Source organism: Carya illinoinensis, chromosome 6 (assembly GCF_018687715.1).
Source record: "Carya illinoinensis cultivar Pawnee chromosome 6, C.illinoinensisPawnee_v1, whole genome shotgun sequence".
Lineage (NCBI taxonomy): Eukaryota > Viridiplantae > Streptophyta > Magnoliopsida > Fagales > Juglandaceae > Carya > Carya illinoinensis.
In genome coordinates, this window is record NC_056757.1 from 2,570,181 (window position 1) to 2,585,094 (window position 14,914).

General features: G+C 32.3%; 1 protein-coding gene across 3 annotated transcripts; it reads right to left on the reverse strand.

Moving 5' to 3' along the window:
* Window positions 1-1,106: 1,106 nt before the first annotated feature.
* On the reverse strand, window positions 1,107-9,635 carry LOC122312883 (wax ester synthase/diacylglycerol acyltransferase 5-like). Of its 3 annotated transcripts, none has more exons than XM_043127552.1 (7): window positions 9,225-9,635; window positions 7,716-8,294; window positions 5,916-5,982; window positions 2,633-2,745; window positions 2,171-2,380; window positions 1,748-1,885; window positions 1,107-1,496 (listed from the first exon to the last, which is right to left on the reverse strand). In XM_043127552.1, the coding sequence occupies exons 1-7, from the start codon at window positions 9,423-9,425 to the stop codon at window positions 1,329-1,331; spliced, it is 1,476 nt and encodes a 491-aa protein (XP_042983486.1). In that variant the 5' UTR covers window positions 9,426-9,635; the 3' UTR covers window positions 1,107-1,328. The 3 variants fall into 3 exon arrangements, with proteins under 3 accessions (XP_042983486.1, XP_042983484.1, XP_042983487.1); XM_043127550.1 differs by having other exon boundaries at window positions 2,633-2,754; XM_043127553.1 differs by having other exon boundaries at window positions 2,633-2,742; window positions 9,225-9,634.
* Between the last annotated feature and the right edge of the window lie 5,279 nt (window positions 9,636-14,914).

Genomic DNA, 14,914 nt, shown 5'->3' on the forward strand with positions numbered 1-14,914 from the left:
GCTTTTTTACTAGGTTTCTGAGAGGGAACAACCCCTACCCTGCATCAAGGAGTATATGTCTCCTCAATTGTTCACTTAGTCAAAATTCTTTAATACAGTGTGACTCCTAGGGTAGCGCAATTAATGCGGCGTAGAGTCCTGGGATCAGCATCATTAATGTGGCATGGTTTCCTGACGTCTTTATCCTGCGGGTGCATATCTTCAAGCTTCTCCATACTAGTAGTCAGAAGATCAAAGATTCTCTGTATTTCCCGCCCACCTACATGCACAGGTTCTCAGGTGCTAGGCATTGAAGGGGAGTATTGGGGCCACGAGCCCCTTCCATCTTTGCCCTTAGGCTTTCCCGCTTAATTGTGATCATCAGTTAGTCTCAACTTTTGGGTCGAGCAACCTTAGCTGGCCAAGGGGCTATCTAGCTGAGCTAGACTTTCCTTATTTGAGCTTTCGACTTTTAGCTAGGGAAATCCCCTTAACCATTTATATATTTAGTTTACCAACATTAACTAACCCTCTATCTATCAAATATTGTTTTGACTAACTTTTTATTTTTTTTGCCAACTTTTTTTTCATCAAGATGCATGAGGAATGGGGGTGAGGTTCCCCAACAAACATAGTGCAATAGTGGCCAAACAAAAAAGGGGGGTTTTGAGACCACAAGCTTGGTCTCTACCCCAAGACGTTAATTTTTGCAAACTTAATTATTAAGTCAAAGCCCTTGGAACTGATAATATTAATTACAATTGAAGATGATAACGTAGAATCGTAGATGTTATCGTCCCAATTCACAATGATCGATTAAACAATCTCCCTAATCTTGAATGATATCTTGATCTTGCATTCTCAAGGATAATATCATTTTACTCCTTGAAAAATCGTATAAATCCACAAAATCAAAGTGTCAATGTCTTGAGCAATCCCTTGATCTTTCAATAGTATCATTGAAAGCAATTCCACATTCAGCTAATTCCCATCCAATATTATTTCCAACCATGCTTGGCTTTATCCATGATCCCTCCCGTTGATCTCATCATGATTGGTATGCATCTCTTTTTATTACCCATAAAAATTAATACATCTTGTCATATTTAAAAAAAAAAAAAAAATCGTTATTAATAACAAAACATTTATATTCAATCAATTAATTAGTTTGTATGATGTGTTCCATTTTCATTTCTCCTCTCCATATGAAACTCCAGTAATTAATTCTTTTTTTCCGTCCAGTACCATAGAAAGTCAATTAGGAAGCAGTAAATATTGCTAAGCATGAGACGACCATTGTAGTTTTTGACAAAAAGAAAATCCCTTTGTACGTACCAATCCTCCTGATCTCAGACAATATCCTTGATAAGTCCTTTTTTCACTACAGCATCTCGAATGAGTTTGAGCGATTCCTCTAAATCGTCGCTGAGCAGGTGAGGATCAGGAATCACACTTGGATCAACTGACAAAGCAAGGGTCATCTTATTCATGTAACTTTGGAAATGGAAAGTCAGTGCCTGCAATATATATATATATAGAATCGGAAAAACATGTACATCAGTCAGGTATATGACGTGTCAAGATGTGTCAATAAGGAGACATATAAATTCGATCCCATAGAAAAGGGTCGAGGAGAATGAAATAAAACGCATGTTAATTCATGAATATCAAGCATATTCTTTTGTTCGATTAGTTTTCTTTTGAGTAAACATGATATTCTGTTGTACGGAAGTAAGGGAGACAATTCTATTAGAATTGGATGACTTACATGTGGATGCCCATAAACATAAGGAGCAAGGTAAGCCAATGGCTGGCCATAAAAGCTTATTTCTTCCTGCGGGCCAACCAAGCCGGAAATGGCCATTGTTGTATTGGAGATTGCTCTGTGCGTTATAGCAGCAGCTACCTGTTAAATATATATCCATGTAAACATAATGTATGAAGTTATTCGGCAGCTCTTTAAACTTCCGGCTCTCTCTGATGATTAACATTTTCTGCATTAATGCTACATTTCCGATCAACAATTATATATGACAATTGCTTTACTTCATTTTGTTTGTCTGCGTAGAAATTTGGATTTGATTAATTCCTTGGTAATAATTTCTTTGACACCAGTGATCAGTTGGAGTTATGTGAAGTTAGAAACTAAGTACTAATTCTAATTATGGAGATAATGTGCGTGCGTACGTACCTTGGCTCCAAATGTTCTGAGTACTAACTCAGCACACGAATATGTGCATATAGCTTCACGTGAGAGCTTTTTTCTGTCAATGGCTGCCTTAGCTTGTCGAACATACTCCAATGGGTCGTCTTGCAAAGCAATGTTGAACGGAAGGAGCAAGTATCCAATCAAATTGCCCCACTTGGTCTTCGACCCCTTGGCCATCATATCAGCCAGATCCTGTTTAATTGACAACATTACTACACGATAAACATTGGCGTGGAATATTTCGATCAAAACTCGTCAAGGTTTATATCTAAGGTAATAGACAGTTAAAATTATCTGATAAAATGTAAACTAAATAATTCAATGCATATCTTTCTATGATCAGTTTCCACTTTTGAAATCATCTATGATTTAGATTTTTGGGTTTATCATTGTGAGGCATATAGGGATGTGATATTCTTTAAACAATGATGAAAGATAATTTACCTGGATTCCCACAGTTTTTCGTAGATTGACAAGAATGGTTGCCCTAAAGTGGGTACCTTTTGGAATATTGGTTTTCCTCTTCTTCACTCGCCCATCTTTCTGCTCCTCACCTGCTGAGTGAACTATACATGAATTAGGTGTTGGAAATTTGGACCTCTCAAATTCACCCCCTTAGGATCTAGCTACCATTTGCAGGAATAACAAAAAATTAAAGAAATAATAATAACACAAGATATTTATATGAAAACTCTAAAACAGGAGAAAAAACCACCAGATCTAGAGAAGAAAATCCACTATGTGAAAAATTATTACAATCACACAATTTTTCTCATCACTCCAAACACACCCACAAAGCTTTCCCCACTAGTAAAACTTTAACTCACACCTCTTCCCATTTTACAAAAATGGACAACAGATGAATTTAACTAGAGTCAAAAGTTACTAGCCAAGCATTTGACTGGTGCACTTAAACTAAGACGCTAAGCCTCTCATTTATAACTTGGCCTAATGATTCTTTGGTTACGTCCCACCGGTGTGGGACCAAAAAGAAACAATTAGTCAACAATCTCCACCTTGCGACTTTGACTGGTCTCACAGCCAAACTACACCTCAATGAAAATCTTCATAACTTCCGCTATCATGCTTTACCATAAAATCATACACACTCAGAATAAACCAATTCCAAGCATTTCACTTCGGCCCATGTCGAAAAACAACCTTGCTGAAAAATTATGGTGTAACTTCCATATTTGGCTTTCCTGGAAATTCATCAGCTATCGATATGAATTTCCACCACACACCCTGCATCAATGTCAAACCAATGCCTGTGTGCAAATTTGTGGACCCGCTAACATTAGCGCATCCTCTATCATGACAACTTTGGGAATTAGCGGTATGCCAGGAGGATATACATGTCTCTTTTTAAAGATCAAAATCTTTCATGGAGAGAGACACAACTTTAGCATCATTTTCAGTATCTTCATTTACTGACTTGGAGCCACTTGCCGAACCTGCTCCAGCTCTTGGACAATTTTTCTTGACGTGCCTAGATTGTCCACACTCCCAGCAGACTACTTTCTTCTTTATGGAGTTCTTCATCTTCCCATTTCCAGCTGCTACTATTACTAAGTTATCAAGTTGAACATTACTTCCACTACTTAGTCTTCTCTCTTCAGAAAAGATTTTACTGGTAAGCTCCGAAAAAATTATTTTCTCCTTCCCATGTATCAAAATAGATTTCATGTGCTCATAGAAAGGTGGAAAAGACCAGATGAGTCTCAAGGCTTGATCATCATCATCAATTTTAACTCCAATAGCTTCTAACTCAACGACAATGCCATTGAGAAAGCTTAAATGATCTGAAATAGTTGTACCTTCACTCATCTGTAGTGTATGAAACTGTTCCTTCAGGTACACACAAATTGAGACACCTTTCGTTTTATACAACTCTTCAAGTTTTTTCCAGAGTTCCTTTGCCGTAAATATTCTATGCACATTTGCAAGAACATTTTTGATCAAGTACAGACATATCGTACTTGTTGTTCTCAAATCCAGATCCTCCTAATCTTTATCGCTCATTTTAGATCTGCTCCTTTCACCAGTCACACTAGTACCAATGCTGACTTCAGGTGTTGGTCTGCCCTTCAATGACTTGTGTAATCTTGATTGAATCAAGACATCCTTGACTTGTACTTGCCACAAGCCAAAATTGATTCTCCCATCAAACTTCTCCACCTCAAATCTAGCAAGATTTGAAGGCATACTTCCTGATATTGCTTTGATGAATTTACTTTAAAAATAAATAGTACCTCACTAAATCAGTTCCCAAGAAAGATTGGAGGGTTACAATGGACACACTTAAAATTTTCAATCTCCTAAACAAAACCTCATTAGACTGTACGTATCCACACTACCATACCAAAGTTCCATCCCACAAAAAAAATCTAGCGACTCTGATACTAATTGTTGAGAATTTGGACCTCCCAAATTCACCTCCTAGGATCTACCATTTGCAGGAATAACAAAAAAATAAAAAAATAATACTAACATAAGATATTTACGTGAAAACTCCAAAACAGGAGAAAAAATCACTAAACTCAGAGAAGAAAATCTACTATGTGAAAAATTATTACAATCACACAATTTTTCTCCTCACCCCAAACACACCCACAAAGCTTTCCCCACTAGTAAAACTTTAACTCACACCTCTTCCCATTTTACAAAAATAGATAACAGAGAAATTTAACTAGAGTCAAAAATTATTAGCTAAACATTTGACTGGTGCACTTAAACTAAAAGGCTAAGCCTCTTATTTATAACTTGGCGCAATGCTTCTTTGTTTACATCCCACCGGTGGGACTAAAAAGGAGCAATTAGTCAACATTAGGGAAGGTAATAAAGCATTTTGTTGGTTTACTATATATATAAAAATTTGAGACAGTCATGTACATGCATAACATGGTTTGTGATAATATAATACTCATCGTTGGACCAAACAAAGTGTATTAGTACAGAATTGGAGGATTACTATGATAAAATCCCACATCTAGACTGATATGTGTTGATTGGGATAAACCAAATTCAAGAGGTTCTTCTTGGACTTGGATAACCAGAAACCATGAGAAGAGAATTACAGGATCTCTCGTGATTACTGTAATCACATGAGTTGGACCCATGTTATTGCTGACTAAGAGCTGAAAAAAAAAAATTATCCAAGACATGCAATGAGTAATGAGATATAGTTATTTGTTGTGCAAGTATATCACGCATTCATTTAAGAAAAAAAAAAAAAGTGGGATTTATTATTAAAAAATTAATTTTTAATGTAAGTCTCATATTTATTTACTTTTTTTAATATAAGTGCGTGGCGCTTGTACACTCTATGACTACAAATATTATTTTTCAAAAATACATGTGACATTAAATAATGAGCAAAAAAGTAAAACCAATAAAAAAAGAAACTTTCCAAATATTTGATGCCACATCACAAGATCAACAATTAAAGGATGATGATAACTAAATTGGGTGGTGGAGTGTTCTGAGAAGACTCCACTACTATTTATTATTTTATCGTTATTGTATGTCTATTTTTTACTATTTTGTACTACTATTCATTATTATTTAATAATTTATCATTACTCTTTATTAATATTTACAGAATATCTGAGATCACCTTACTACCAAACGCAACTAAGAGTAGAATAAACAAAACATTACTCAATCGTCAATCTTAAACATGATATCATAGTATAATCATTTAGGGAATTGATGGAAATTAACTTACCGTATCTACGGTTTAGATATCTGGAAATGCCAGCTTGAGTTACTCCAACAACTACATCATTGACAGTCTACAAAATACATCCACACCAAAATTAAAAGGGAAAAAGCTTCATGATTGTATAAAGCAAGTGAATAGACAAATGCCCATCAACTAAGCATCATGTACTTGAAGCAATCTTACAACAGAATGGCTTATAATAATAGCCTTTCCATGGTTTTGGAGAGACATGGGGTGGTCCTTTCTTTGTGATAGAATATCGTAAATGATTTCAAATGCCAATTAAATTTTTCCATTCAAACTCTTATAGGTTTATATAGAAACATATATACAAGTCATGCTACCGGACCATCTAAAACATACTGCTCAAATGGCCATTGTGACATGGCACCACCACATACGTAGTGCTACTTGATTTATTATAAAACAGAAAAAAAAATTTTAAAAATAAAAAAAAAAATTCAAAACAAAGAAGTATCCAAAAAAATCAAAAAGAATTGAAATTTAGATTCTCTTTATCCCTTTTATGTTTGTATTTTTTTAATATATCACGTGGCACCACGTAGTGATGCCATGTCATCTATAGGAGCAATAAGGTTCATATATATATATGGCTTGGTAGCATTATTGTATATACATAGAAATTATGAAAGTATTATCTAAATTGAAGTAATAAAAGTTATAATTTCATTTAAGAAAATAAAAAATTAATCAAGTATCGATCTCATAAATAGATTCTGACTTAGTCAACAACAATGAGCAATCATTTATGACTAAATTATTCATATTGGATGGTGCTAAAATATGATTTGGATTTAAGACATAAGAGTTGCTCACACGTTAGCCAGAAGCTGTCAAGTATTTTTGTTGAAATTCCAAGTAGAAGCAAGATTTGTTGAATGTAATATTGGACCAAAAAATAAAATGAAGAATCATGTAACGGGTTGGCTATTATGGCCAAGGAGACGTATGGACCCTACATGGCCATGGCCAGTCAACTTTAGCTAGCAGTACTATTCACGGACTATTCTATAAATTTTTAATGACACAAAAGTCAATCTTTTTATATAAAAGTTATTTAAATTGGAAAATATCTTATATTTAAATCAGAATAGACTATTCTTGCTTATTTTACCAAAATACCATTTTAAATAATTTAATAAAATAATATTTAATAATACAAAACAAAAATAATTTCAGCTAGATATTTAAGTGAAAAAACACTTAAAATAAGAAACTATCACATCTTAAATGAGTAAATGAAAATAATACTGTCATAAAAATTTAAAATCTATAATTGTCAGAGAAATACGGATTTCAAAAAATAAGATCATGGGAAAATGTTGCCAAGTCCACGTTCCAAAAAAATTTTAAAATTTTTATATAAAATATAATAAATAATTTAATTTTTTTAAATTTTAAAATAAAATTAATATTAAAAATTTATATTATAACAATAAAAATTAAATTATATTTTAAAATAATTTAATAAAATATTTCAACTCATCTTAATTGTTTAATGAAAAGAGACTTAAAAACTTCTGTTTATCGGTAAGCCCCAAAAAAAGGGAGGACTTAATTTGAAAAATTAAAAAAAGGTTTCCATGGTCCCACTACTCCATTCCAAAGCAAATTGGCATGAAATTCTGTCCCATTCGGGTGACAATTGATCGAGCTGGGACCATTCATTTGTTAATTAGCTTGAATGACGAAAGTATATTTAGACTCTAATTAAATTAAATAAATTAATTAATTAACCTGAATAAATAAATAAAATAGGTTGTTGTGAATCGGCGTACATACCATGTTCATTGCATTCTTCACGAGCTTTATGTCGTCCAAACTGACCGTCCGATGTACGAATTTCTTGATGTTCAGCTCAACCCCAGGTTCACCTTTGATTGGAGTTTTCATGTCTTTTAGAAATAAAATAGTCGCCGCAAACAATAAGAGATCCACCACAGTGTTCCAAATCAACCTTAAAAACAACCAAAATGCTAGAAGGAACCACCAAAACCCGTTCGAATTAGTTGAACTTGCACGGTTTTTGGCTGGAATAGTAGGCAATGCTTCTGGGTCCGAGGTTTTTCTCGTGCAAGCTAGGAGAAGAGATATTAGAGATGCACCGTCTCCCATTGAGTGGTGGATCCTAAAAATCCCAACAGCCTCTGCATCTGAGGTTTTGATGTTGAGAAGGTGGAGTTCCCATAATGGTTTGGAGAGGTCTAAGGGAGTTCTTGTAACATTTGACACATAGTCTTCAACAAATCTGTCTGGAAAATCTATGTTGGGATCCAATTCAGGAACAATAACATGATCCTCCAGATTTACTTTCGTCTGACTCCATTTTTTCCTTTTGTAGTACTTGTTTCCATCGACGACCTTTTGTTTTACAAGAAATGGAAAACGTGTGTTAAAATCTATAAATCTTACATGTGGCAACTACTATTATTGAACCTTATTCAAAAAAAAATAAAACTATTATCGAACCCCCTCTTCTTTCTTTTATATATTTTCAGGGGAATTTGAATATATATAAAAAAATAAATAAATAATTAAAAATTAAAAAGAAGGGCTTTTTTCTTTTGAATAAAAACCAATGCAAATGGCACATCTTGATTTCAGGCATGCTTTGAGCATTAATTGTGACACTATAATCAAATGGATTTAGGTTGTGGCTGTTACCCAAGGCTGATGTGGAAACCAGTCTGAGCCTGGCAGTACTACCCCGGACTGTCAGGGACAGAAAAAATTCTTTTGGTGTTACACTTGAAAAGGGGAGTGTTTCTCGGTTTCAGTATCAGTGAAGTTTTTGTGAGAATCAAAGTAATAAACTGTCGGGGCTCATGCCAATCTCATGGTGGGATGTGCAGGGGTACCCAAAATGCCACTTGCCCTGAAAGTACCTACCTTTATTTTTTTGTGGCCCCATTACCTTATTATTAATTTGGCTTTCTTTTTCGTTTCCTTTATACTCCAGAAACTAAAAAACTTTTGATTTGGTTGCAACCAAAGTGGACTGTTCAAAACAGATTGACATTAGTCATTGGTGGAGGATTTCCAGCTCAATGGGAGTGAGAGGTATCAAAGTTTTGATTGGATGGTGGAAACTTTGGTGATGTTCAATTGGGCTAAATTGGCCACAAAATATTTGAGAAAGGCATTGCTTTTATGGTATTCAAGAAAACTAAACCATGGTTTTTGACCAAGTCCCACCAGAGAGAGAGACAGATAATAAAATAAAATAAAAAAGCAGAGGAACCCAGCAAAGAAGAAGATGAGAATATAGAAGAAATACGATACTTTTCTTACCAGCTTGCTGGAGAATCTAGGATGTTTGAGCAAAGTATCTTCCAAACCAGCTTTAACAACGTTTGGATTGATTGGTGTCTTGGAACCGATGATGGCTATGATATAACAGTTGAAGCGTGGCGCATGAAACAACCGAGCTGCTGGACTTAGCGCCACCTCATGATTGCTTGATGATGCCTTGCCATCGCCCATCAGCATCATCTTGCTTCTCCAATTCCCTCCCTCTCTCTTCTTTGTGGAGGAGGATTTTGTTTTTGTTTTCGTTTCAAAAAACCCTCGAAAACTGTCCGTCTTCTCCTGCTCAGACCTCAGTAGTCGGTATTCATGGGGGCTTGAATTCGTCTAGATAGCGAGTAGAGTCAAAGTAATACGGCTCGTTGCCAGAGGGTAAATGGCTAACTGCCTGCTTTTGAATAAAGAGATGTCTGGAGCTACCACTTGTAAAACGCATGTGGAGCTCAGCTGTGTTATTAATGAATAATAATAATTCATAAATAGTAATAAATTAAGATGATAAAGTGAGATATATAGAATTTATCTAAAATAAATTTAAGTATATTTAAATATTAAGATGAATTTGATATTATTTATAAAAAATTAAAAAAGATTATGAATTCTACATATAAAGAGATGTTGAGATAAAAAAAATTGTGTCATATGTATAAAAATATTTTAAATTAAAATAAGTTTAGTAATTTGATAATTATGTATTTAAATATTAGATATAATTTAAAATTAAATTAAATTGAATTAATGTCGATACAGTCCAACAATTAAACTAACCATTAACCGACCAAACTAACTATTAACCTTCCTAAAACATATAAGAGCATTGGGAATAGAGCCCAATTCTAAAATTGGGCTAAAAATTGAAGTTTTGGCTAAAATTAAAATAATTGAAAATATTAATTTACATTTGACTATTTATCTTAAAATTAAAATAAAGAAAATGCTTGAGATCCTGCTTGGAGCTCCTGCTCCTTCTTCTTCTTCTTTTTTTTTTTTTTTTTTTTTTTTACTTAGTGATTAAGAAAGTGTTGTTTAATAATATTATAAATTTTTTACTTTTTTAAAATAATATTTTAGAGTGTTAAAAAAATGATGTAAAAAATACTAAAAAAACACTAGCCGGATCTCAAGTATTGTCCTTAAAATAATAATATAATATTATGTATTTTAATAATAACTTTTTTAGTATCTTTTATAATTTTTTTTTCAGTTTAGATTCAAAGCTGCTAGTATCTTACCAATAAGAAAATAAATAAATTCTTCTGTGTCTTCTCCTCTCTTCCTCCAGTTCCTTTTAATGTAAAGGATTCTATGGTCTAAATAAAAATAAAAGATTATAACTGTAAAGTGAAAATACTATTGGTTACATGGCAATAACTCGGTTATATTTTGATCTCAACAAAATGAAATTGAGAAATAAGAAAGCAAGGGAAAGGGAACTGCTCCGTTGGTGATTTTTTCTCAATAAAATATGTATTTGATTGGAGAACATTAACTCGCTTACTATGACTTTACGATTGGATTTACAGTAGTTCAAACTTCAAAGTCTCCCTTAACACATTTTTAGTTAGTCCAACAAATAAAATTTAACTTAATTTTAAATTTCGTTGATATTTAACTAATTCAATACCAGTACTCTTAGAGAGTTAATGTATGCAGTTTCAAGAGTTTGGTATCCCCAACTTTGATCACTTGACAGCAAGCTAGCCTAATTTGACAGTTTGGTATCACTTAACTGAGTGCTTGCCCATCGTTGCGATATAAATAAAGAAAATGATGGTGATGTAACCCTATTTACAATCTTTTACATAATTATTTTTTAAATCATAAATATTTTTATAAAATAATATCACTTTAAATAAATACTCTTATTTTAAAACATTATTGTATAAATAGTTATAAAAAACTTATATATATAATTACTCTATAAATAATGGTGACAAAATTCCCAATTTTACTTATTTAATCTTCTGTGATACGGAACAAAAATGGCCGATTAGTTACTCTTTTATACGTTACATTTACATAACTTCAACTTTATATTTTACACGTTGAGACGATATGATTTTATTTGTAAGATTCAGATTTTAAGATTTTTTTTAAAATTAAATATTTTATTAGATGTGTTATCCATGTTAATTTATAAATAGATTTTTTTCAAATAAATTAGATTAATTTGGCAATCACGAGAAAAAATAAAATAAAAAACTCCTGTGCAGAAATTAATGAAAGAACGTGATTGGGTTGACCTAGATTTTGTTTATGATCCACACCCTTTTCGGTGTACAATATTATTTGATGGCAGCCAATATCACTTTCATATATTATTTTTTTAATTATATTTCTTTTAATTTCCATTTAGTGTAAATTAAAGTCAATAAAAGCTTGATTTGTTTAGTATAAACTATGATTTATTAATTATTTGCACGTGTGTGGGGGCACACGTAGGTAACCCACATGGCCATGTGAGACGCATGTAGCATACAAAATTCAATAATAATTGAATTCTTGTTTCAAAAAATCATTGAGCACCACGTTTTTAGTCAAATGCTAGCTAGCTAGTTATAGACAGATATTTAAAAGGAAAAAGAAATTAGTTACAAGTATAATTACGTATTAATATGTACACTAATTTAATATGATTGGTAAAAAAATAGATTTTATTAAAAACAGTACTAATTAAAATTTTAAATATAAAAAAATGGTATGGGATTTTGTTTGTACATAGTAAAATTCATTTGAAAGTTGCATTTTCCTCCTCCCTTTTTTATGACTTTTATTTTTATTTCTAATTTTATTTTTATTTTTATTTTTTTATGAATGATTCATTGATTCTATATATATTTATAATCATTACAAGACTTTTCTTTCAAAATAAAGTGATAGACCCAAGTAATTTTTTTTATAAGTTTTACTTAAATACAATTAGCATTTCTCTTTTAACATGTGATGATTATGTCATTCCCTTCGCCGGGTGGATTTTTATTTTTCTACAAAAAAAAAAAAGGTGATTGTGCATGGGTGGAGTATGGGGAAGGAGTTTGTCTTTGTCCCAGCCCACAATTAGGCCCATTTTGAACAATACAATGTGGATCAGTAGACAAGATAAGCCCATTAGCCTTGCTTCATTGTGAAGGGCCACTACCCAGCACTTACAACCTTTTGCTGGACATTTGTCGATAGCGTGGGCTTGCAAGATACCTGGGCTCTTTTTTCGAACTCAATACTCATGCACCAATAGTACTTGATGGACATCAGCTAATAATGAATGAAATTAAAAAGGGCTAAATGTAAAATCTAATTTCTGAAATTTTTGCTTTGGTTCTTCTGGAAAATAAAAAGAAAACCGAATAGAAAGATGAGCACAACTGAAAATACATTCAGTCTGTTTTTGGTTAGTAAAATAATTTACCAGAAGTAGCCAATCTGTTTATATGATTAGTTTTGTCAAATTTTAACGCAGTAAGTTGAGTAAAGACATTTGTAGCATAAACCAAGTAGCCCATAGATGAAGTTGTCACCATATGATCTTAAATAATGCTATATACAGTAATTTTTGTATACTTTTTGTGCAATCTATTAATGTGATTAACTACATCAATTTTTTTTAATACGCAATAAATCATATTAGTATAATGCATAAAAAAGTATGCAAAAATAATTACATATAGATTTTTTGTAAGATTTTAATTAGGACACCCCACAACTAGTAATTTTAGGGCAATTCCATTTAACCAAAAAAGTTTGGCAACCTTGAATTGAGTTTTGAAATAGCTCGTGAAGTGAATCCAATTAAGATATATGTGAAATCACCGCTTGTTTTTAAACTTTTGGAAAGTGTAGATTTTATTATTTATTTTATATCTTTGTTGCCCAGATGACTAACACAAGAGGGGGGGGTGAATTAAGTTGTATTAAAAAAATAACAATTATAAATCAAATATATAATATAAAATATAAACAAAATATGAAATAACAATAAATATAAATAGTAAGGGTAAGAGAGAAGTAAACTCAGTATGTTAACGAGGTTCGGCCCCACTGCCTACGTCCTCGCCTCAAGCTACCCCTTGAAGATTTCCAAATTCACTATTCAACCCCCTTCAGGTGGAGATAGAAACCTATTACACCTTTGAACAACACCGCTACAAAGGATCCGTGTAGAACATCCTCTACACTTGCAATCACCTTACACGTGGTGATTCAACTATTCCCCGTGTAGAATACTTTTTACACGCACAAGGGTTATACACACCATTTTTCTGATATAAGAGCTGATAGTGGGTAGGTTATCAGAAAACACTCCTCAATGAGTGAAATAAGAACAATACAGCGCAAAATATATCTCTCAAAATGAATAAGGATTAAGGCTCAATGTTTAGAGAAGAGAGAATGAAAGCTTTGAATGAATGTTGTATGCTCTTGGTGTTGTGAATGTGAAGCTCTCAAATGATCTATTTATAGGCATACGAGACTTCATATTCAAATTTAAAAAGATAACATCATTCATTTTTTCAAAAAAATCAAACCTAATCTTTTACTTTTGGCATATGACAAAAGGAGCACACTTTCCTTTTCGAAAAATTCAAACCTAATCTTTTACTTTTTGCATATGACAAAAGGAGCACACTTTCCTTTTCAAAAAAATTCAAACCTAATTTTTTACTTTTTGTATATGACAAAAGGAGCACACTTTACTTTTCAAAAAAATCAAACAAAATCATCTACCTTTTGTATAAGTCTAAACAAGTATCAATCATTTTTGAAAATATTCAAATAAAATATGCACATGTGAAAAATGACAATCAATCATCTTTAATATTTTCAAAGTTTAACCATTTAATCAAGGCATGCACATGTAAAAGATGACAATCAATTATCTTTAATATTTTCAAAGTTCAACCTTTTAATCAAGGCATGCACATGTAAAAGATGACAATCAATCATCTTTCAAAATTTTCAAATTTAATTTTCAAAAATATTCATGCACATGTGGAAAATGTATTTTAATGCTTTATGATAAAATATTAATTTTGAGCATTAATCTTAATTTCAAATTTTAAGAGATTTACAACATTACTTTATGACTTTAATGTGAACTTGTTTCCTTCTTACTCATGCTTGGTTCTTTAATGTGCTTGACTTCATTGTGTGGACAACTTGAGCTTGAAACTCCTTTATTCTTTGAATTCATTTGTTATCATCAAAATCCATGTGTAGATTTATAATCACATGAAACTTGAAACATTGGGTTCAACAATCTCCTCCTTTTTGATGATGACAAATACTTGATAGAACTTGAAATCTGTATTAATACTTAAGCTTCCCCTGAAAATATGCATTAATTTTTCAAGCAAAAGTATAAATATAATTCCAAGCATATATAACAAGTTTAGCAATTTAAACAATGTTAATGTTCTAGTCTAAAACTTCTCCCTCTTTTGGCATCATTAAAAAGGATCGGCAGCAAGTAAATGGATTGAAGAAAATGATGCGTTTAATAGTCACTTTAGATAGTTGAAAAAGGAGTCGTCCGTGACCCGACAAATGCTGCAAAGTCTCAAGGCCTAACTCTATGAATTTAGTGCGGCTGGAGATTTAAACAATCGCCTGATGTTGTTGACAAATGTGATTAAAGGTTCTGAGTTTCTATAAAAAAAAATGAGCATTTTCATCTATTG